Here is a 23,418-nt window from a genome sequence, read left to right as displayed (position 1 = left end):
ATGGCTGTAGACTTTTTGTCTTGTTTTAAGAACTTTTGGCTTTTAATGTGTTTTCATTTTGGAAATGAGGAACACAGATTTGTCAACACCACTGAGCTGCTTGTTTCTTTAAAAGTAAATTCCTTCATATTTTTGGTAACGTACTGCAGTGGTTAGATGACAGCCTATTGTACCCTGTTGATAACTTCATTGTATTGTAAAGTACTTACAATGCCTTGCCAAAAATATATTTCTCTGGTCTCATTTTCCCAGGACCTCTTTGGACGAGGCATTTGCTGTATCTTCCTGCGCTGCTCACCACGCACAATGGTCCATTGATCTATAAATATGTCAACAAAAGCCTTTATAAAGAAAAGAAATAGAACCACTGGGGTTTCTTTCTATACCAGTCTACTTTATTGCATTTTCCTTTGCATCCAAGACTTAGTCACATGTTTCACTCTTCATTCAACAAAGTGCATTGATTAGACAGCAGTATTGGCAGAAGTAATTGCAGTGGTGGTGGAGTAGTTTGCGGTATGTGCATAGTCTTTTCTCATGTGGCCATTAGAAGTCTTAGTTTGCATTCATACATTCAGTTGGTGGAGGGAGTCAACAAGGCACGACATTGGTAAAACTGCTGAACACAGTAGAGAGTGAGTAAGAACCTTTGAATCTGAAGTAGGCCACAAGCTGAAGTATGCCACGGTAATGTTTTTTGAAAAGGTCACTGTCTGTGTTACAAAACTAGACTTTCTAAAAGTAAAACATGAGAAATATGTTTGAGTCTAACAAAATAACTGTTTTGCATTTTACAAAAGCTACTCATTAAAAACAAACTGACACCACTAGGCTACTCATTTTCAGTACAGTCTCTAAATGCAAAATATAAAAATTAAGTCAACATTGCAGTCAAAAGGGGGGGGGGGGGGGGGGGCAAATGTGGGTTTCGGACTCTTCATTTCGGATAGCGCCTTCAAGCACTTGACCGACAGTTTCCAGTGGGGTCCAGTGTGGCCTTGGGGAGAGGTGGAGGGGTTCAAGCGTCATGGGGTCAGGGAGAGATGTAACGGGAGGCTCCTTTCAGGCTGAAACACAAGGCGAACAGGAAACAAACATGAAAATAAAAAAAAAACGAGGTCACACATTTCCCAGTAGACAGTCTGCAGTGGCTGAGACAGCCACCACCGCCGCTACGCCTGTGCCACCCAGCGTGCCCGCTCCTCCGGAGGCACATCTGAAGCTCACTTAGCAGCTTCCTCTAACAAGGCGTGACAGGGGCTCGCAGGGGTTGGGAGACATCTGAGGGACATGAGCGTCGCCCATTTCTCCAAAGCTTGCTCTGTGGCCCATAATGCAGCAGGGTCATAGATGCCTGACATGCACAGAGGGACTAAAAGACATGCTTTGAAGATTAGGATTATTATTATCATCATTACCATCATCATCATCACTGCCTCAGAGGAACAAAAAAAAAAAGGAATTGTGGGATGTTTTTGTTGTGGCTCCAGATGATCCCCAGGCATTCTGTGTGCTCACTGAAGCTGTCTGCAGATGGAGCCAGTAGTGGCAGTCCCTTGTAAATAAGCTGCTGCATTATTTAGTTTCCTCTGACTGAACACCTCAAAGTGCAAGTCAAAGGAAAAACCAAAAGACAACACAATGCAAACACCAAGGTGAAGCAAGGGGAACATCAGTGTTAGCATGAGATTTATGCATCTTATATGTAAAGGCAAAAACATTACATCGTAGCGAATGCTACAGCGCTGCTTCATGGGCACAGTATACAGTGTAGATAAAGCAGAGAGGTTTGAGTAATCGCCTGCTATTATTCAGCGGCCTTTGATTTGATAGCGGGGTCAAAGAGGCACACAAAAGCAAAACACAGTTTAATTAATCTGGTTACATAAAATGCCAAATATCAAAGCAACACCAAGGGGACCTATTCATGCTGTGGTGTAAATGTTTGCTATTAATTCACATAATGTGTTACTGCCCTCCAGTGGTAAAGCACAAGCACTGACACTAAGCAGTGGAGAAAGTGTAGTGTTTCACCTGGAGAGTAGCAAGTCAGCATCAACAAGGTCATCTGGCTTCAGCTACTCGGCCTCTTCCTCCTGTTAAAGAGAAATGATCACATATGAATAACAAATAGGAAGAAATGAAAGAAGTAGAAAATTCTCAAGAATGTGTCAAAATCTATGCGTTTTGAATTGCTTTCTGTAGAATTGTTATGTCATTATACTTATAGCATCTGAAGGTTTTGAAAAATCTAATAATTTAGTATTGGTGCAGTCTATGTTGCTTGTTGTGTCAGCAATTCGTCTCAGATCCAGTGAGTGAGTGGGGCTTTAAGCTTAGTGGATTTAAGCTTAGTTTGTTGCACAAATAAAAGGCAACGATGATTCCAACGACAGATGGTATTAAAAAAAAAAAGAGGAAAAAAAAGCCAAAAGCTGGTCTTTTTCTCTTATTGCTCTCCTAAAATCAGTGGTTACTGGGTCTGAATAATCAAGATGCCCTACTAAAGTGTATTTGTGTCACTTTACAGATCCACCCTCTTAATAAGAGCGAAACAAGACTTTCTGCAGGGATTTCAAGCACAGGCAGCAGTTCAGATGTCACAAAAAATGGATTGAACTCATTGCTGTCATACTACCTGTGTTTCTTCCAAGTCTTCTTCTTCTTCTTCTTCTTCCTTTGACGTGTTGAAAAAAAGAAAGACAGAAGACAGGAGTTGTGTGAAGTCACGGCCCCGAATGACAGCGAGGTGAGAGGACTTCACGTGTTAGTGTTTGTCGGGAGGGTGGGTTAAAAATGGAGGAGGAGTAACCCGAGAGAGGTGCGGCCGGTGGCAACGACGGTGGGGACGAGAGAGAAAGGGAGCTAATGACCCACAGAGTTCAGTTTATCCTGGGATGACCTAAGTGAGACAAGAGTGGTGCTTAAGACGCCACACCATAAAGATGAGTGCCAAACGCCATCACACAAACAGATCTATGCCACATGGAAACAAATTAAGCAGCAGTTTATAGCCCAGTGGGTCATCTGATGTAACTAAATATATTTATGTGGGGGTTTTTTCTCCTAGTGTTGCAAAAACAACAAGAAGCGCTCCATCTCGTCCATCCTCTTTGGAACTTGTCGCATCCACTTTGTTTCTTGGCAAAAAGAAACAAAAAGGTATGACTTCTTCTTCTTCTTCAAAAAAAAGAGAGAATAAGACATGTCCCCCTGTCAGGTCAGAGTGTCCCCTCTCCGTGCAACACAACACAACATGTCCACGTTATGCTCGTGTGCAAACAGGCAGGGTTGAACAACACATCAAAACTCTCCACCTGCTCTCAAGGCATCAAAACACAAACAAGTAAAGATGTCTTGGCAGACTCCGAGAAAAATGCCTGAGTAAATGTTCTTTAATGCAACACTGAGCTAACAACAGCTACTGTTTGGGTCAGATGCCATCTTGATGTAATGCTCATCTGTGAAAATCACCGCTGAGTCACTTGTGTGCACTTGACTTTGTGACACACAGTTGCCTTGGATGGAGGCAGTAGAAATGTTTGCATACACCTGTGTTGTCTTTGTATATGGTCAGATCATGCATCAATATCCCAAATATGATTCACACAATGCAAAAACAGAATATGTACCTCTTGTACTTCAGCCTCTTCTTCTTCCTACGGAGGGTGAAAGCGTGTGGCGTTTAGTAATTAAATGTCACACAGAAGGAAAGAAGATCAATGTAATTCGTGGTCTGTATATGGACTCGCATTTTTGTTACCACACTAAATCCACCAACGGTTTAAGTAACATTTTGTCATATTTCTCATGCTGCACACCATCAGGCATCTCCATGTAAAATAACCGATAAATCCATGCAGCAACAGAGAGAGAGAGAGAGAGAGAAAGAGAGCGAGAGAGAAAATAAAGAGAGAGGATAGTTTAAACCCTACATTTTATACGGCCTAAAAAAAAATCAGGATGCCACAAACAGAAACAACCTCACGGCCTTGTTTGTCTTGCTCCTGCAAGAGAAGTGGGACAACAACACAATAGATGGAGAGGTAGAGAGGAAAGAAGGCGAAGCAAAGCAGTGAAGCATACGTGACAGGAGATCAGGCAGAGGCTGGAATGTCTCAGAGAGGCGGAGCTCTTTTCACACAGCACATCAAACAAAAGGGACATTTTATGAACTGGGCTTTTGTTTTGCTTTTTTTAAATCCTGGGATCTGGTTAAGTCCAGATTCTCTGGGGAAGTTAACCCAGAGTTAAAAGCAATACTGTGAGAAAAGTCGCTGAGTTGTTCACAAATGGGTCTTAACCAAGAAACTTGCAAGCCTGTCCTTTATAGCTGAATACTGTCAGTGTGAGAGACAATGTGTGATCGAATGCATAGGTCTGGTTTCAAGAGTGCGTGGTGCTCAATGTAGCCGGAAGTCTTCCTATATGTGCAACAAAAAAAAAAGATGACTGAATCAATATTATTTTTAAGAGAGGTTTTTAGTAAGTAAAAGTACGTGGGTCAAAAACAAGATTCATAAAAGGGAGAGAGACGCGTCTCCACCGTCCCCAGAAGAGATGACATCGCTGTGTGTAAGTGCATGCTCAGATGTGTGTGTATGTGCTCGAGCTCGTGTGAATGCAAACAGGGATGCAGAGGAACTTTGAGAACATACTGTAAATTCATTGCACACATACTCAAATGCAGTATCAAACTAATGACTTATATAAGTAAAGGGACTTTAAATGAGTCAGTATATTGCAGTATTACCTTTCTAAAAAATATTCTTGTATTGGATATGTTCTTATGACAAGCACTGGAGGTCATACTTTCAACCATCACTGCATTTGTGAGTGGAGACAATACACACTTGAGGTTGCGAGCAAAACCTCTTAGTATGGCCAACAGTGTCGTCCTAAATCTTATTCTGACTCGTCACTCCTTGGTGGGACAAAGTCTACTAGTTATCTAGTGAAAGAGAAAATTTGAAGGAATGCTTGATAGATAGGAAGTGATGAAGGAAGCAATAAAAGGAAACTGAGGAAGGATTGTGGCAGGTTAAAGAAACATCACATGAATCTACCTCAAGCTGCAGAAGCTCTTCTTCCTCCTAGAAGTAAATAACAGATAGCAGGTCAGCCGGCTGTGTGGGGGAGCAAAAGAGCACCACAGGCATGCGCTATAGAAAAGTCTTCTGATTTAAAATGGAAACTACGTGGGGATGGTTGAGGATGTCAGGAGGCAGCTACAGAAACTGGGAAGAAATGAGGAACAGGATGTTAGGAGAAAAGAGATGGGAAACAAATGGGAGTAGAGTGATGGAGAGAGAGAGAGAGAGAGAGAGAGAGAGAGAAGATAGAAGGGGAAAGAAAGAAAGGTGAAGCACATTAAAGGGTGTACAGATGAGTGGGAACAGCAGACCAAGCCCATCCCAACCGGAGCAGCCTTCCGTGATCTGTGCACCATCAAACCCACACTGCTGATGACTATACGGAGGAGCCGCAGACAGAGACGATCGCCGACGCACAGTTACCTCTGACTGCAAATCCTCTTCCTCCTGGAGGGAGCAAACCAAGAGATGGACAAAAGGGCAAAGAGGGGGTCAAAGGCCGTACGGTGCGTGCACGAGGAACAAGACTGCTGCAGGACCTCTGAAACTGATGCATCTAAGTGACTGGGAGTGTTTTTGAGTCAGTCGGTTTCCAATGGACCGGAACACAAACTGAAGAGACGTGCCAGTTCTTACATGCAGCTACCTGAAGAAGAAGGTGGGGAGACTGTGTGTAGCTTTAATTGGCAATAAGAACTCAATAAACCTCACATCACCAGGGCATATAAATGTGTAACGGTAAAAGACCAAACTGTGTAAGTGGAATGTAGCATTTTTTAAATGCAGACATGCCGCATAATAGTAAGTAAATGTTGAGTTAAATGAACTATCACTGCCAAAATGTCTTCTTTATATATTTTCCCCAGTGTGTGGTGTGAGGCTGTTAAATTTGTTTGATGAACATGACATGCATTCTCAACACCAGAGTCTGGCAAACAGCGGCTGAACTGAAGATATTAACTTTCAGGCATTCAAATCCAAGTGGTGCGTCAATTTAAAAAATAAAAAATAAATAAATACCTACTACCCCGGTACAGAGAATGGGAGAGTATTCACTAAAACATGGGAGTGTTATACAGTAATTTACAGTCAGAGTGGTTTGAACCTCTGAATGTGGATCGTCTTCTATCTAACATACTGGACATTAGAGGTTTGCATTGGATTATAAAGGAAAGAGGATTATATATTTCAACAGATTTCACATGGATATTGATTAAAAACAGAAGCGTTGTTGTAAATAAGTCGTGAGTGAAATAATACCACTCATTTTAAAAAGGGAAGGAGAAAGTGTTACTAATAGAAATTCTCTTTGAGGTTCTTAAAACCGACTGAAAACTAAAAACTAAAAACTAAAAAATCTGCCCAATTTCTACTTTTAAATATCAAATAACACCTTAAGAAAACTTTTTTTTTTTTACATTATCATGAATCCAGCTCTGGCATGAGAATTAAAACAAATTAATTTACAAGTCAATAGACACCTGACAAGTTCAGCTCATGTTAGTAATCATTATTTTCAGATCTCCAGAAGCAGACATCGGTGTGTGTTTGTAAACTCTTGATAAACCTACCTGTTCCTCTTCCTCCTCTGCTTGGGCCTGCTGACAGAGGAGATAAGATAGTATTAGAGATGTCAGACTGTGCTTACGTGTATGGATTTATCCCCCACACACAGAACACATACTGCATATTATTCACACTAAAACACAACAGCATCCACAGAGCAGGCTCACTGAACCAGAGACGTGGGGTGTTTGTGGGACCCTACTGACAGACCTGGACGGTTAACAGTGATCGGAGATGTGCAGTGGAATGCGGGATGGAAGACAAGTGGTAACAACGTTGTCAGCAAAATACAAAGACACATGGAGGAAAATAAAAAAAACTGGACAAAAGGTTGCAGAAATACAACAGTGAAAAGGTTAAATGTACAGTGGTGCTGAACAAGAACAATGAAGAGGAACATTCTGGGTTAATAAACAACTGAATCCTGAAGAGAGACTTGACATGGAGATGCAGAACGAGGACAGGCACTCAAAAAGGAGGCAAACCCTTAATATGGAAGAAAAGGACATTAAAAGGGACAGAGAGATGCTGATGGAATGAAAAACAGAGCATTCCAGGAATGATGGGAAGGTGGAGAAGACATTACATTCAAAACATTTAAGGGACGGAGGGAGAAACTACGGGAGGTTGGATTGCAGTTGAGTGGCAATTACTGTGTCTTCTGTGACCTCGTCTGTTTCTTCCACTGCCTCCTCCTCCTCTTCCTCGTCTGCGGGGGCCTCGTCTCCTTCCGTGACTTCCTCCTCTGCAGTCTCTCCTTCTGCTACCTCCTCCTCGTCACCCTCACCTTCCTCCTCCTCGGCTTCCTGCTCCTCCTCTCCGTGTGCATTCCCATTTCGCGCCTCCACCGGAACCTCCTTTTTTGTGAGGTGAGAACAACAACAAACTGGTGATCGAGGAAAACAAGCGACTTGGAATATTAGTGGCATAGTTGTTCAGGCACTGGTTCATCGGTTGGAGAGGTTCTGAAGCTCAAATGGTCGGTGTTAGTCAACCCTGGGAATAAAGCAGAGGAGGGGTAGAAGTGGCGGCGGTTAAAAGGACCAAAAGTTCACTATGATGCATCATGAAATGAAGAAAGCCTTTTTGTCACATGTGAGAATCAGTCATTGCCTTAAAGGAATAGTTAGACAACAGTTTATGTGCCAGACTATTACAGAATAAACTAACCAGATATAACGAGTTAATCGTAGAGCTTTTTAGGTCTTTGGACAGAGCCAGGCTAGCTGTTTCCACCTGTTTCCAGTCTTTGTGCTAAGCTAAGCTAACCTGCTGATGGCTGTAGCTTAGCATTTACCTTACAGACATGAGAGTGGGCCATACTTTTCTCCACTCAGAAAAGTATGGCCCTCAGTCTCAGCGAATAAGTGCATTTTTCCCAAAATGTTGACCGGTAAAAGCACAGGGCCAACCGCACTCCTGCTGGAACGAAAATGCACCTAAAATGAACTCCAACTTTGTCCAAGCAGAACAGAATTATACGCTGTGGGATAATAAAAAGCAACATAAAATCTTCTTTAGTTACTTAAAATCACAGAGTAGAACATTATTGGGGTAAAATCTTGCTTTTAAGGAACATTTGCTTGTATCCTGGACGTACATTACTTAAATAGTATTCCATTTTAAAGATGGTTAATGCAGAGTTTAGATTTAAATGTAGAAAGTGAATGAGGTAGGTTGTTTGGTATCTTCAGATCTGGGCTGAAGTGTCCAAATTAAATTGTAGATATCCGAGACTGGAATTACAACTAGTCATAATCCTTTTACAGATATCCCCGATTCACATTGCAGATATTTGTAATTTAAAATTAGGTTTTGAGCAGTCAAAATATAGTTACAAATCTGACTTGGCACAATGACATTGCAGATACTGTGGTGAAACAGAGCACCAGTAGGGATTTTTGTTTGGGAGGAAAATTGATAGAAAGTGACTGGAAGTATGAAAAACACAACATGCTTATTTTTTTTTTTAAGTATGCATTGAACAAAACCACAATAATGAAACAAAACATCCCATTTTACGATGCAAACCAAACATACTCCACTCTGTTATATACTAATCGTAGACAGGATTGTAGGGAACATGATGCTTCACACCTCTGTGGCAGTCCGAACACAGTGACACAGCGATATGACAACTCAGTGTGTCGTGTTATTAATTCTCTCTCATGCACAACTCCAGAGGATTAGTCAGTTGTGACGACTGGGACAGAGAGGAAGTTAAGAGTCTGTTCGAGGCGACAGGTACGGAGAGAAGATACGCTGGGTGGAGAGGAAAAGTTGAGACACGGTGAAAAAGGAAACACGAGGGGGGAAAACAAAAGTATCGATGGCATTACTATTGATTCATCAAGGCTCTCCTCGGCATTAGTTTCCTCGGCGTGGGTCCCGTTCTCCACAATGAGCGCCTTGTCTGCCTGCTCTGCTTCCTGGGTCAATAAAAAATTATCAGCTTTAACAAAAGTGTGTCAAACAAAAGCAGGGCTTGAACTGTTTAGATCACCAGTCTATATATATATATATATATATATATATATATATATATATATATATATATATATATATATATATATAGTCAATATGCTTCATCAGTTACAGTCCCTATGCATTTTGTTAAAGGCATCAAGATCTGACAACATGATTATGTACGTTATTCTTTACAGTATTTTTGGACTCTGTAGTATTGCTTTTAAAATGCTTGTGCAGCATTCTGGATCTGCTTTAAATGAGTTCTGCTGTCTTGTAATCCCATGTGGGCTGTATGCGGGATGTATGCATGACATGGTAATAAAAAAACATCATCATATATAATGGTATTTGATGTTCATTTCAAGTCCTGTGCACGCTTTAAAGTTGTTTAATTAGAAACTATTTTGATATTCCATGATTTATCGAGCACAAATGCCAAATATATCACCGCAGATTCAATATGTTTCTGTCTTGGACTGTTAGTTTGACAGTAAATGTAATATAAAGGCATCATTATGGGCTCTGGGGTACCGTGATGGTGTCTATTTTTCACTATTTTCTAACAAATTACACTAAACTTGTTGTTTAATAACCTGATGATTGCTTGATTAATTCTGTTGCTTGCACAGGTTTAATGGTCCAAATTGCCTAAATTACATCGTTCTAGTACTTAAAATCCTAAAAGGAACATCTTTATCTGACAGATGTTACATAATATTGACTACAAACAGCTGGTGATGTATTGCACAAAGCTGAATTGTGTTCCACTCATTTTAAACCTGTTATTAAAAAACAATATATAAGCTCTTTGGTTAAATTAAAAAACACTGTCGCTGCTGTCCCAATACAGCAGATCTACAGTCTGGCATAGGGGCAAAATACATTATTTTATTTAGAAGAAAATAGTTCCAACCTTTGACCCAGGAGGAGGAGGCAGCCCCAGGAAAGCATACACCATGTTGTCCTCCTTGGCGTCGAAGAACGTTTCATAATCCTGCATTAAAAACAAAAGAGAACGTTCTTTAACAACTCTCTGCATCTTCCATTCCCACTTCCTCATCATGCAGGTCTGTGCAGTGTAGTAGTTACAAATACAGTAAATCCACGTTTCTGTGTACATACCCCACAGTAGCCCTCCTCGTTGAAGATCTGAGGGGGCAGCGGGATGCCGTTGGAGGGCTTCTTCTCCTCGGGGACGTTCTGCCTCATCCACATGCGGTTCTCCTCGTTGCAGGCGATGTCCAGCGGAGCGTAGTCCACTTTGAGAGCCTCCAGGAAGCCGACCACATCTTGCTGCTTCTTCTTGATCTGGGAGGCAAGAGAACGAAAAGCATAAGCGTTGAGAAAATCAGCACCGATTGCACAGCGTGTGGGGAAAAGGGCTGTAATATTTAACTTTAAAGATTGTGAATTGCAGCGTTTTTTTGTGTTTAATAAGTGTGCACCACCTTTCCCCGTGCCTGTGTCCTACCAAACATATAAACTAGGACTTGAACACTAACTTTTACTAACTATTTTGATATTTGATTAGTTGTTGAAGTTATTTATCGAGCACAAATGCCAAATATGTCGCTGCAGATCGGATATATTTGTATTTTGGACTGTTAGTTTGACAGGAAATGTAATATGAAGATATCATTTTTGGGTCCTGGGATAAAGTGAGGGTCTATTTTTTTACTGTTTTCTAACAAATTAGACTAAACAATGAACCTACTAATTTGGTGGGATCTGAATTGGGTAAGACACAAAGTGAACTAGATTCAGTAAATTCAGTCGTGACATTGCCTCATCTAAACAAAGTGTGGGGACCTTGCACCTCTCCCAGTATACGCTGAATGAAAGACAAACAAACAAACAAACAAACAAACAAAAATCTACTCAAGAGGACAAAACCAAACTTGTACTGCTGTGAGACAACACTGTTGGCCAGCTGGGCCAGGCCATCAAACTGCTTATTTAGCTTTGCCAAAAGTAGACCCAGAAGATATATTCAGCCCTCTCTGCTGTCATCAAACATAGTGTTAAAACACTTACTTCATGTACATCTGATCACAAATACTACGATAAAGGCTGTTTTGTGAGGGTCACAATCTCCACCAAAACCGGTGTATGTGGGCTGAAAGCGTCTCGAGACATGAAAAACGTATTAAGCTCCTGTTCTAGAAAGATCTGCACGTGAATCACATCGACCTGCGAGATAATTAATTTAAGTATTGAACCGCTGCAGAGGGATACAAGAAACGAAGCGTCCATCATTTACGTATGCGAAAATCACAAGCAAGTGACATTCATGTCGAAGGTTTAGCGCTCTTCAACCAGTATGTTGAGAGAAAGTCCTGCTCGGTTTTAAGAAGTATCTTCAACCGGAGGAAAGTTGATAGGAACACTTACCGCGGTGGATCCCGACGAAGAGGCGAGGAATACTTTGATAACCATGTTTGTTACTATGTGTTTTAGTGGAGTAGGCTATGCAACAAGTAGGCTCTTAAAGGAGCAGGCGGCCTCCTCTATTATTAGAGCTCACCCAGGACGGGGGACATAGCACCGAGATCACACACACACACACACACACGCGCGCACACACACACACACACACACACACACACACACACACACACACACACACACACACACACACACACACACACACACACACACACACACTGCGGCGGCTATTTTTGGTCTCCGGGCTCCATTAACGCTGGATTGGCGGGTTGGCCCCTAGGGGCGCAGCGCCACACAGACTGATTGGCAACTTCAGCTGTCTGTCGGCGCAGGGGACAGTGAAGCGGGTCCTCGGCTCGTTACTGAGTGCATATATGGACAGAAATAGCTCTGACCAGCACTATAGGCTGTCCGGCTTTGGTTTCCAAACGCACCAACACGGGCCCGTTTAGGGGTCCCGAATGAGGGACAAATATACAGTCTCTATATTTTTGAATACATATTGAATACTGTTTTATATTGCAACGTTTCTGCAAGAAGTGTTTCCCTCTTACTTTTGAGCTTTTCACCATTATTTCCGCTGGTTACCGTGACAATCTTGACAGTTTTCAGTCATTTTAAAAAAAGGCCCCTAGCAAACCGTTGGTGAAATAATGTACCGTTAGCCTCATTAGCTACTGGCTAGCTATCTTACATGTTTACAACCGTCAGGAGAGAAAACAACGAGATTATTTGCAGGTAAAGGTATTTGATGCTCTTATTTTCTCAGGCGACAGCAATTAAAAGTGTGTGGTGGAGGAAGTTTTTTTTCTCATCGAACTCTAAACAGGGATTATACGTTTTTATTGAACTCAGAAAAACAATTTTAGTTGGTTTATTTACTGTGTTGTTTAAACTGGTAAATGATCTCCAACCTACATTTTCATTTGTGTGAATTCACTGAAGTTGTTTCGTCTTTTCTCAGAGTGGAGAAGCCCATAAAAGAAGTGATGCAGAGCCTGAGGCAGCAGGCCTTGGCTCACAGGGAGGAGGAGGGTGACGGTGATGCTGTGAGATCCAGCACCGACACCTCCAGGTGGTCCAGTCCCTCCAGGCAGCGATGCGACTCTAACAGATCATACTACACGTCTGACTTTGAAGACCAGGATGACCCGCTTACAGACAAGGCCCCAGAAGTCAAGACATCAGACAAGTGGCCAAGAGCGAACACATGGGGACGAGAAAAAGGCATTTTTATTTAACATGATTCACTACCTGTGGAATACAACTTATGTTGTTTATGTGTAAAAAAAAATATATTGGATGCAATTCACTTTTCTCTTCCTTCAGGTAAAAAATCACAAGGGCCCAACAAGCAAACGACAGACCACACTGCAAGCTGCCCTTTCCTGAAGTTGCCTCCAATCAAGCCCCTGCAGGTTTCAAAGACGGGGATCCCGTCTGCTGACTTGACCCGCATCAGGGATCTGAAGAGTCGGGTGAGGGATCTGCAGCAGCAGCTGAGCGAAGCCAGGACCGAGAACAAGCTGCTGAAGAGGCTCCAGCATCGCCACACGGTGGCACTGCAGCACTTCCAAGACTCCGAGGGCAGCCTCTCCCAGGTCGGTCTGGTTGGTCTCCCTTTAGTATCACTGCTCAGATTTATATCATTGCCATAGAAACATGGCCTGTGGTGGGTACTCATCCTTTAAAGTATATTATCTGTGTGAACCATTCTCCTCATTGGTCTCTCTCCAGTCAGAAAATCCTTTTTTTCCCCGTATTTCCAATTAATGTTTGTATATTTTTTCAGCTCTACAGCAATTTTGTAATCCTTCCTCTTGACGCCGTCCCTATTCCCAGATCCTCTCAAACCACAGCAACGAGGCCCGAGTCCTGCAGGGGTCGCTCCGTGAAACCCGCGCCTGCCGTGACAATTTGGCAAGGCAGCTAAAAACCACAGAAAAAAAATTGCTGAGCACAAAGGCCAGTCTCCGGCACCTACAGCTGCTCAGTGAGGACCACCGCCTGCTGGAGCGGGAGGAACTCACCTTCAGGCTGACCCGGGCCTCTGCAGAGCTGGAGGACAAGGACAAGAGGATACTGGTACGGAGGAGCAGGAGGGCGGGACAGTGGTGGCTTAGATATGTGTGGGGTAGTCCATTGAGACTCCATATCTCCGAGCATCACCCATGGCCACGGCTTAGAAATATAGATTAGACCTCAGCACGAATACACTGGGCATATAAATAGGAACGGGAATGTTTTATGATTTCAGTCACTTTGCTTCTTCTTTAACGCAATATTTTAGGACTTGGAGAAGAATCTTGAATTGTGCCGAGCCTCATTCAATCGTCAACTAGCCACTGAACAAAGAAAGATCAACGAGGCGAGAAAGGTGTCCCGCTATCTGCAAGAGCAAATATATCAGCTAAACAAGGAAATTCAAGTAAGTTTAAAAGAGCTTGGGCGATATTCTTTATTAGACATACCCTGGTCCTTCTTAATGCTCAGCATTGTTTATTGTGCAAGCTCCTGTCTTCAGTGATGTTAGCAGTTTCACATCCCATAAAGAAAACCAAACATTATAAATTCAATTGAATTGAATCATAATAGATTTCAAAATAATGATATTCCAAACTGTCACACGGTTGCATTAGCTGCACATGTTAAGAGAGCTATTTAATAACAAACTATATTTAGAGTGTGTCTTTTGTTTCCCCTTTACAGGATAGAGAGAGAGAACTGGAAACACACAATATTTACTCCCACAGGTTCCAAAAAGGACCGTCCAAAAAAGGTATACAAACATCCTCTAGCTCAGTTTGGCCATGTCACATTTGTTGTGTCTCACTTTCGTCAGAGTTTTTATCTGATTTTCAGTCAGTGAGAGCAAGATGGTTCAAACAGATGGATTAGTCCTTCTCCCCACTGCGGCTGTGAGTCTTTTGCCGTTAGAATATACGGAGACTGAGGAGGAGAGCTCTGTGAACTGGGTATGATTTAAATATGGTGTACTGTCAGGGTTTTTACATCACACCATTTTACTCGTTTGCCTACGTTTACGAGAGTTTAATTGTTTGTAAAGAAACTTGGGTTGACTTTTGATACTTACCCTTTGAGCAGCATACCAGAAATATCATACAAGCTTGTTTTCATCAATTAAGAAACATCTCGAAGATAAGACATATGCTCAATTTGAACAAAACTGAAAAAAAAATCATACATGCTTTTATATCATCACGCCTGGATTACTGTAACTCTCTTTTTACTTGTTTTGTCTCCCACTCAGTGTCACAATTGCAATTTATCAAGACCTCAGCAGCCAGATTATCTCAATCGATCCTATCGCTCTGATTCTAGCATCACTGCACTGACTGCCCACTAAGTTTAGAAAACAATTTAACTTTGTATTAATTATCTACAAGGTCATCCATGTTCTGGCAACAGATTCTATTTAAGAGCTTTTAACTCCTTGCAGCCCAATCAGGCGCCTAAGATCCGCTGACCAAAACCTTTAAGTTGTTTCACCGGTCAGGCTGATAACCAAGGGTGACTGTGCGTTTTCGGTTACGGACACTCGGCTTTGGATCAGCCTTTTTTTTCAGTGAGATTGGCAGACTCCACTGCAGCTTAAAACTCACTTTTACAACATAGTCTACACTTAATGTTTAGTTTTTCACTTATTGCATCACTTCATATTTCCTCTTTATACTATTTATTGGTGTTTTATTTTAACTTAATTGTCATTACATGTTTAAATTGTGCTCGTTTTAGTATTATTTATATGCACTTCCATATATTTAGTTTTGAAGAATTTGTTCTTTTATTTTCAATCTGTTTTATGAGTTCATTCTGATATTTGTATCTTATTTTTCATACATATGTGGACTTATTTATTTTTCTTTGCACCAGTTATGTGCTCAGTGCATATTCTTTTGTAATTTATGAATTTGTTTCATTATCCAAGTAGTTCAAGATTTTGCTCTCATATTAATAAAGCCTGTATATCATTTCAGTGTTGTTACAATCCAGTGCAGGAGTCTTTGGTACTAGAAAATCCAGAGAAAGAGGTTTCTGCAAATGTCTCATTAGAAGAGAATCAGCAAGAGGAAACTGAGACGTGTTCAGGTGAGCACTTATTAATGTTACAGTATAATTTAGAGTCATTCAGTATTTATTCAAAGAAACTATAAAAAATGTTTTCAGACACTAGTGAGCAGAGTAGTTGTTCAGAAGAGAGCCCAGAATATCAAACAGAGGAAGCTAAAGAGGCACCGCAGGTGTTAGCAGAGCAGAAAACAGAGGAACACCAGAGCGGGACGTCCATCATTTCACAACAGTCACTGAATTTGACTGAACCCAAGAGGAAAGGATCCAAGCTCCCCAAAAACAGACGCACTTACACCTTCAAAGAATCTATCGAGAACCTGCACAGTGGAAGGCCCGTCTACAGCAGTGTGGGCTTGAGTCACTGTCAAAGCGCCGAGAGCCCAATCAAGGTGGAGGTCATCAGCAGTGAGAGTCGTGCACTCGGTCTTCCAGCTGGGAAATCCAGGAGAGGTGAAGCAGGCAGCCCCCAGGGCGAGTGACGACAGAAGCAGAGCCGGCTGATGATTTGGTGACTAGACATCAGGACTGAGGACAATAATGTCAGACACACCTTTATTCTCCAGCTGCCACACACAGAGGAAACGTGGATGAGGAGATTTCGTCTGTAGTGGCAGAAGATTTTCTAATATTCAAGTATTTCTCTGAATAAATTATTGTTTGAACAAAAGCTACACACGGTCCATTGTGATCCATCTACTTTGTTTTAGAATTTTACTTCAAGGACCACCACCAGACTTGTTTTTTTTGCTTGTGAATTCCCAAATTATAACATTACAATCTTTTCTTGATGTTTTATTTTCTTTAAAAAAAGGCATTTCAACATTTCAAAACCATTGATTTTGGTCCAATTCAGTCAAGACATTCTCACAATTAACTTAAAATCCTCATAACAAAAAGAACAAAATCCAACATCACCAATAAACTATGTTGCAACATGAATCAGCCAATGCCTAAATGCACCGCATTTTTACATATTAACCTGAAGCAGCACAAAATAAAATAACACAAAATAAGGCTTTTATCAACTGAATGTTGAGCAATAAGTTAGAGAACCAGTGTGTTCGACTCAGCAGCCATCTCTAGCTGACGGCATGGAGACCCAGCGAAACCACTTTGTTACAAACCACCAGCCAGCATGTGATTCCCACTCCACCTGAAGGGAAAGAACAGCTCCGTCAGTGAATTAATGGAGAAGGGAAAGTACAGTATACTGCAACCTCTATACACACACACACACACACGCACACACACACGCACACATGCACACAAAACCAAACAATGTCTTAACTAAAGTAGTTTTATTATCAATGTATACCCTATTTCTGCTGTATTATTTAGCTATAGATGAGTTCTGCGTATATGGTTTTCTTTTCTTCTATCAAATATGAAAAACAAATTGATTACCTGCAACTCCTGTTGGGAAGGCCACAAGGCGCTCCACTGGAGCAATCCATTTACTAGGGACCACTGTGACTGGATCAGAGTAATACTTCCATATCAAGGAGACCATCAGAGCAGCCTGACAAATTAAAAGAAACAAAATGTAAGTGTAAATACCTAAAGGCTGTTTTGTTAGCTTAACTAAATGCATTTGTGCTTCTTCTAACAATTTCCACCTACCTGCAGTATATAAAAGACGATGTTCACCACCCATTTCATCTTGGCTTGTTGTGCTGTTCTAGATTTCACTGCAGAAGTGAGGAAGTACACAGCTGTTAGACACAGATTTTTGTGATGATGTGTCCTTTATGAGAGAGAGAGGAGGAACGAACACCAGTGTTGGGAGAGGTGCTGACAACAGTGAAAATACAAGTGTATGGGAAAATAGTCGCACACTCGTAGACACCGTGCAAAAAAATATTTTCAAATCAACCAAAGTTTTGACACTAACCCTATATAGCTTGGTACTGGTAGATTTAAAACTGCCAATGTGCAGTTATCAGAGAAATAAAATATTAAATCAGAAACGATCTTTAACATCCTTTGCTCTGCTGTGCATGTGTATCATATTTAAATTGTGATTGAAGCCACTTCCTGTCTGTGCACAAGATAATCCTGAGGCTGTGTGTGAAGGACAGTAACAGGCAGCAGCTGTTCCCACTGAACACTTGGTATGTCATCCTAAACCTCCAGTGGCCAGTGGTTTTGGGTGATCTGTGAAACTTGATGGTGGACTAAATAACAGGAACACCGATTCGAAATGGCCCTGCAATTAACATTCACGTTCCATTTTGTGTTGAGACTGTCACAGAAATGTTGATTTAATAAGACGTTGTAATTTGTAGTGTCGCTGTATTGTATGGTATGGATGTTTTGTCTCTCACCATGTGTTTTCAGCTTGTCTGTCATCTTGTTGATTTTGCGCTCCAACCTGGCATATCTCGCAAACTCATCCATCATGCTGATGGAGGCCTGCTCCTTCTTCATCACCTGGACTTCAGCCCTCATCTCACTCTCCTGCTCTGCATCTTTCTGCACCATTTTTGTGAGCTTGAAAGAAGGGGGGAAAAAGTAGTTTAACTGCAGTGTGGGCTTTTTATTTATGGATGCAGGGGCTTAATCACACAGTTCCTCAATGGTCCTGCTGGACAATAAAATGTGGTTATTATTACCTATGTGTTTAACGACTAGCATGCAGATTTCCACTTTGTTTTGCAGTTAACGTTACACAGTTTCCTAACGTCACAATCGCCTTCCGACATTTGAAGAATTATGCACCACAAAATGTTCTCCACTCGTGTGTAGCAACTACACCGGGCTCCTGATTAAACCCCACCCACTGACTGTAGCTAACAGCTAGGCTGTTTAAAGGTAGCTATACATGTAGCTAAAAGCTAAGCTAGTCAACAATAGTCTGCTGACTGTAAGACAGAGCTACCAGCTAGCTATACATGTAGCTATGAGCTAAGCTAGTCAACAATAGTGTACTGACTGTAATACGAAGCTAACAGCTAGCTATACATGTAGCTAAAAGCTAAGCTAGTCAACAATAGTCTGCTGACTGTGAGAGGAAGCTACACGAATCAGCCTACACTAACACTCACGATATTGGCTGTCGCTTTAGCATGTGCCTTCAAGGCACACACACTTAATATATTCAAGAATCCTACTTACGAAAGAGGATATGGTCGGCAGGAGGGTTTTCATGAGATTGCACAGAAAAACCGACCCCAGCACAAGGAACCACGCATAGCCCGACGCCATGTTTGTTCCTCCTTGTTGCAGCGGTGGAGCTGCAGGACGCGGTTACAGTGAATGGTTGCATAATAATTAGGCCGTTCAGGTTATTCTGGTAATGGCGGTTTTTTAAAAAGCACGTCGTCTTTACAACAGCAGTGAACTCCTTTATTTAATATGTTTGTTGTGCAGCATTATGGATTGCAACGGCCGAAAAGAACCTCAAAAATATGTTATCTTTATTTGATATCTATGTCAGAAGAGTTGATTGTTCCAAAATAAGTTGCAGTAAAACATGATTTGATGAGGTGTGATTTATCTTCAGGGTATATACAACGTTTATATGATGCCAGTATGCATGGGGATTTAAAACGAAAACAAGAAAAGACAGCACACACAAGGACTCGGCATGCTTCTTTAGATATGTTTTATTTGTGCCTGTACATTCTTCCTTAATATCTCACAACATGTACGTGGTTGTTGTGTGCATTTCTTGCACACACCCCGAGCACCGTGTGATTAAAAAGTGAGAGCTGGCTTGGGTCGACTGATTGGCACACAATCCTGCCCACACAGGTAAGATGTTGTGGTTCAAAAATGTGTTGCCTTAGCCCCAAAGCCAATCACTGGAAGCAAGGGGCGGGGGATTACTCTCCCTGCTAGGTTGGTAGGATAAGGGATAAAATATACAGAGAGGGTGATCCAATCCGGTTTGAGCTAGTTCTAGTACTGGTCGGACGCTAATGTTAAGTTACAGACGACTCTGAAGGTGTAGGCTGAGGTGTATACAGCTGACCCACATTTCATTTAGTTTCCCAAACAGTGAAAGGCTGCGTTGTTCTATTTTTATTTATACATACCTGTCCTACAACCTCAGCAACAATGGGAAAGAAAAAAGTAAGTTTAAAAAAAACGTGTACATTGTGTTAAATGTGATATATATATGTGTGTATGTATGTATGTATGTGTGTATATATATATATATATATATATACCGTATTTTTTACCATTTGAAAAAAAAAATGCATTTCATTCTTAGCAAACGTATCTTTTTCACACTGCATGTGCTTGAATCTAACGTTGCAAGGACTCGTTACAGTGTCCATGTGCATGCATGAGGTCCGCCTTTACTGTGGTCACGTCTGTCTTGTCGACCATGTTGATACAGGGAAGTGGCGCCTTTTTACTTAGTGCAGTGCAACGTGCTTTTTCGTCGTCTCCTCGAAAGCGACTACACTTGGCGGTGCATTTGCTTTAAAAAAAACCCTGAACTGGCTGTGGTTTAATAATATTAATAATAATAATATGTTGTCTTCACTGTGTGCTGACATCAAACAAAGGGGTGCAACCACCGTCGGTGAACAGGTTGCCATTTCAAGGAATTTTCTTCCGTAGTTGCCTCTGGATGTAACTTAAACATGGGTTGTATGGGTTGTATGCGTTACTATTTAGGCGGTTATTTGCTCTCGGTACATGTCGAGGTGTTAGTATTTGCAGCCCACTCTGTTTTTACTCCTTTCACATCGAGTACTGTAAAAGCTGCTGCGCGTCACCATTCGATGTCTTTTTCTTTTCCGAGTGTCATGGCAGCTGAAATATCCTCGAAAAGACAGCGACACATCTGGTCGCTTTTTTAAACCGAAGCCCTTTATCGTCGTGTCGGAGACGTTTTATTGAATGTTTAGTCGCTTGTGCAACATTAAAGCTGGTCCATTGAATTGATGCATGGAAGCGCGTGTGGAGGTAGAGGAAGGGGGCTCTTCTTCTCCTCTTACCTATAAAGTAGCTACAGACCACCATGCTTATTCAATAAAAACATGTCGATTTCAAGGAATGATGCTGTGTTTGGCGGGAAGAAACTAAGAAGAGGCTAAATATCTAAGTTAGAAAACGTGTTATTGCTCCCCTCCCCACTTTAAGGTTGCATAATGTCTTTGTGACTAGGGGGAGGGAAAGGTGCCCATCCCCCCCATGCGTTACACGCCCACATTAGCTCCGTCATGAATGGCTGTTGTTCATGGTTTTTTAATTTCTTTCTCCTCTCTCTCTTTCTTTCAGGCAGCCAACTCCGGACCAAGCGAAGAGGTTAGTATCCAAGTAATAACTCACATAAACTGGCCGAAACTGGCCGTGAAACCCCAACTTGCACCCAAATGAACATTTTGTTCTAATTTCTGTCAAGACAAAGAGACAGCCTTTGTTTGTACAAGATGGCTTTTGATGTGACTTGGTGCATAACAGTTTCACCCGTGCAAGCAAGAATCTGAGGTTCTAAGGACGACAACGTCAATTAGTCTGTTTTAATGTACATGTTATATTCCAAACCTGGTCAGTCTATTGGGTTCAGGGAGCTGCACCGCCTCAAGGGGGCGCTGGTTATTCTAGAGCCCCTAATTTCATCTGCCACTTAGAGTGCCCAGATGCTTAGTGGAAATTGCTCCTGTGTGTGTGATGCCCTCACAAATTCTCACATGGCTACAATTCATGTTGGATCCATAGTGTTTTGCTACAAAATCCCTCATTGCAATATTTCCCCTTTGTCCCCAAGATGACAGTACACAGTTATGTATTGTTACTGGTGATTTCTCACCATCTGAAATGTCAGTTAGCCATTCACTGTAGAGCGCCTCTTATGTATGGAAACATGAATGCGTGTACATGGTTAGTTTCATGAAGCTAATTTAGCAAATGATATCATTTTGATTGATGTGCTAGTATTTAAATTTTTACAGCAAGGACCAAACTTTTGACACTTCTCATAAGCTTAGGCCAACCCTTAGTCTAGTTCATGTATTTGAAGGCATTGGAGGTGATTGTTAAACTTTTTAAAAACTGATAATAAAACTAAATTGATTCCCCCACGTTAGCTGTTGAGAAACATTAGTTTAATCAAACGTTTTGTAATAGGATGTGTATATTATGTATCATGTGTATTAATACTTTCAAATGACTGAACTATTGTGTTTTTGTATGTTCTTCAGCCGATACAGAGAAAGTCTATGCGGTTGTCAAAGGTAAGTTCTACAAAAACTGTATAATAATACTAATATCTGTGCATATTCTACTATTACTATGCTTATTTTGTTGGTGTAATATGCAAATAATTGTATGGTGTGTTTGTGTTACAGAAGGCAGAGCCAGAACCTGTGCCAGAAAAGAAAAAGGTAAAAAAAGAGATTATTTAAGTGGATAAGAGCACTATATCCATTTAAAATGGTTTAAATCTGTGTTGCGAGCATTTGACCGTGCGTTTTACACTGCTTGCTTGGTTGTTGACATGGTAGGTGGCTCCCAAGGTCAAAAAAGTAGCCAAACCAGCAGCAAAGGCCAAGGCTGCTGCTGAGGAGAAGAAAGAAGAACCCGAGGTTGAGAAAGAAGAGGCTCCTGCGGAGAACGGCGAGGGAAAAGCTGAGGAGGTATTACACGCTTTTTGTTTCTTCGTGACTCTTGCCTTGTAAGATCGGCACCAAAGCAATATTCAAAGAGAACCGAAATAATAAAGCATGTTTTCTCCATCCTTCAGAAGGCTGCAGCAGCAGATGAGGCAGAGGATGCCGAGGACAAAGCTGATGAGGAGGAAGAGGAGGAGGAGGAAGAAGACAAAGAAGCAGAGTAGTTGTGACACCCCAAGACTCACTTGCCAGGACTCCCTGTACCTCGTTTCTTGTACAATGCAGAGAATATTTTTATCTACTATTTTCATAAGACAGTAATGTTTTTAGGCACCCGATTGCAGAAATGCATTTTTAAAAAATACTACAAATTCCATTCAGTTTCATGGCCTTTCGGTCATCATGTTGGGGTTTTTTTTTTCTCTCGTTTCTCTGGCTTCTTACTTTGCCTTTTTTAGGTTGTAGTTTTCTGCATGACATGAAGTTGTGCCTATATCAGGAATTAAATGTTCAACTTCGGGGGAGTTTACCTGAGACATTCCCGAGGCGTCTTGAGGGATTTTTGTAACCTGTACTGTTTTGGAATTTAATACATCGTAATACTATGTGTTTGATAGGGAATAGGATGATTAAAAGTTTGAGAATTGTGAGCTATGCTAAGAAAGTCTTGTTCACAATGTTCACTTTAATCACGTTCACTAGTACTGGACATGTTTTTGTTTTTATATGCTGTCAGTGATGGTACATTTGAGGATGGTTAGACTAATCCGTACTCTCTGTGCTCAAAACAAAATGCATTACAGAGCTTTTTTTTTTTTTTTGAATTACTGTATTTTCACCTCAGTCTACAAAAATGTATCCCACATGTTTGTGGGTAAATACATTGCGGTTTTGGGATTTCTCTTCCAATGTACAGTTTCCTCGGTTTTTAAAAAAAAGAAGAAAAAAAGAAAAAAATGTTTTGTTTATGAATATAAAATGCCAATTAAAATGGGAATTCCTCTGAAGTGTGTTACTCATCGATTTATTATTTTAATTACATCTTGTGTCCAGTGATTGAGTGAAAGTACTATTTCAGATGTTTTTTGCTACCTGAAATGAATCGGTGAGAGAAAAATAATACAATCTGGTCTCTGGAAGGAAAAAGGCAAAAACAAAATGCACACGCACAAAAGGTCTATGCA

The 23,418-nt window shown here is 41.2% G+C and overlaps 4 protein-coding genes across 40 annotated transcripts; 2 read left to right on the top strand and 2 right to left on the bottom strand.

Moving 5' to 3' along the window:
• Positions 1–373: 373 nt before the first annotated feature.
• Positions 374–11,811, bottom strand: sh3bgr (SH3 domain binding glutamate-rich protein). 37 transcript variants are annotated; one of them, XM_068708055.1, is made up of 12 exons: positions 11,520–11,808; positions 10,251–10,436; positions 10,042–10,122; positions 8,999–9,088; positions 7,328–7,516; positions 6,665–6,694; positions 5,517–5,540; positions 5,067–5,093; positions 3,633–3,659; positions 2,639–2,677; positions 2,035–2,096; positions 374–1,067 (listed from the first exon to the last, which is right to left on the bottom strand). In XM_068708055.1, exons 1-11 carry the CDS (start codon positions 11,562–11,564, stop codon positions 2,079–2,081), a joined length of 756 nt encoding a protein of 251 aa, XP_068564156.1. In that variant the 5' UTR covers positions 11,565–11,808; the 3' UTR covers positions 374–1,067; positions 2,035–2,078. The 37 variants fall into 37 exon arrangements, with proteins under 37 accessions (XP_068564156.1, XP_068564138.1, XP_068564147.1 ...); XM_068708037.1 differs by having other exon boundaries at positions 7,313–7,516; positions 11,520–11,807; XM_068708046.1 differs by having other exon boundaries at positions 6,665–6,691; positions 7,313–7,516; positions 11,520–11,807.
• Positions 11,812–12,088: 277 nt separating this feature from the next.
• On the top strand, positions 12,089–16,252 carry LOC137870867 (lebercilin-like protein). The gene is made up of 9 exons (XM_068708320.1): positions 12,089–12,311; positions 12,538–12,800; positions 12,903–13,174; positions 13,416–13,658; positions 13,864–14,001; positions 14,283–14,352; positions 14,436–14,548; positions 15,572–15,683; positions 15,762–16,252. Exons 1-9 carry the CDS (start codon positions 12,268–12,270, stop codon positions 16,142–16,144), a joined length of 1,638 nt encoding a protein of 545 aa, XP_068564421.1. The 5' UTR covers positions 12,089–12,267; the 3' UTR covers positions 16,145–16,252.
• A 192-nt stretch (positions 16,253–16,444) lies between these two features.
• get1 (guided entry of tail-anchored proteins factor 1) lies at positions 16,445–18,896 on the bottom strand. Its single transcript, XM_068708310.1, has 5 exons — positions 18,780–18,896; positions 17,990–18,155; positions 17,286–17,353; positions 17,070–17,184; positions 16,445–16,818 (listed from the first exon to the last, which is right to left on the bottom strand). The coding sequence occupies exons 1-5, from the start codon at positions 18,867–18,869 to the stop codon at positions 16,745–16,747; spliced, it is 513 nt and encodes a 170-aa protein (XP_068564411.1). The 5' UTR covers positions 18,870–18,896; the 3' UTR covers positions 16,445–16,744.
• Positions 18,897–19,574: 678 nt separating this feature from the next.
• hmgn1a (high mobility group nucleosome binding domain 1a) lies at positions 19,575–23,241 on the top strand. The gene is made up of 6 exons (XM_068708025.1): positions 19,575–19,739; positions 20,901–20,927; positions 21,824–21,856; positions 21,971–22,006; positions 22,127–22,258; positions 22,366–23,241. Exons 1-6 carry the CDS (start codon positions 19,725–19,727, stop codon positions 22,456–22,458), a joined length of 336 nt encoding a protein of 111 aa, XP_068564126.1. The 5' UTR covers positions 19,575–19,724; the 3' UTR covers positions 22,459–23,241.
• Positions 23,242–23,418: the final 177 nt, after the last annotated feature.

This window comes from Cebidichthys violaceus, unplaced genomic scaffold, assembly GCF_023349555.1.
Source record: "Cebidichthys violaceus isolate CVI_PGR_0920_01 unplaced genomic scaffold, fCebVio1.0.p SCAF_1, whole genome shotgun sequence".
NCBI lineage: Eukaryota > Metazoa > Chordata > Actinopteri > Perciformes > Stichaeidae > Cebidichthys > Cebidichthys violaceus.
The sequence above is the reverse complement of the archived record's forward strand: the minus strand, read 5'-3'. Positions and strand labels throughout refer to the sequence as shown.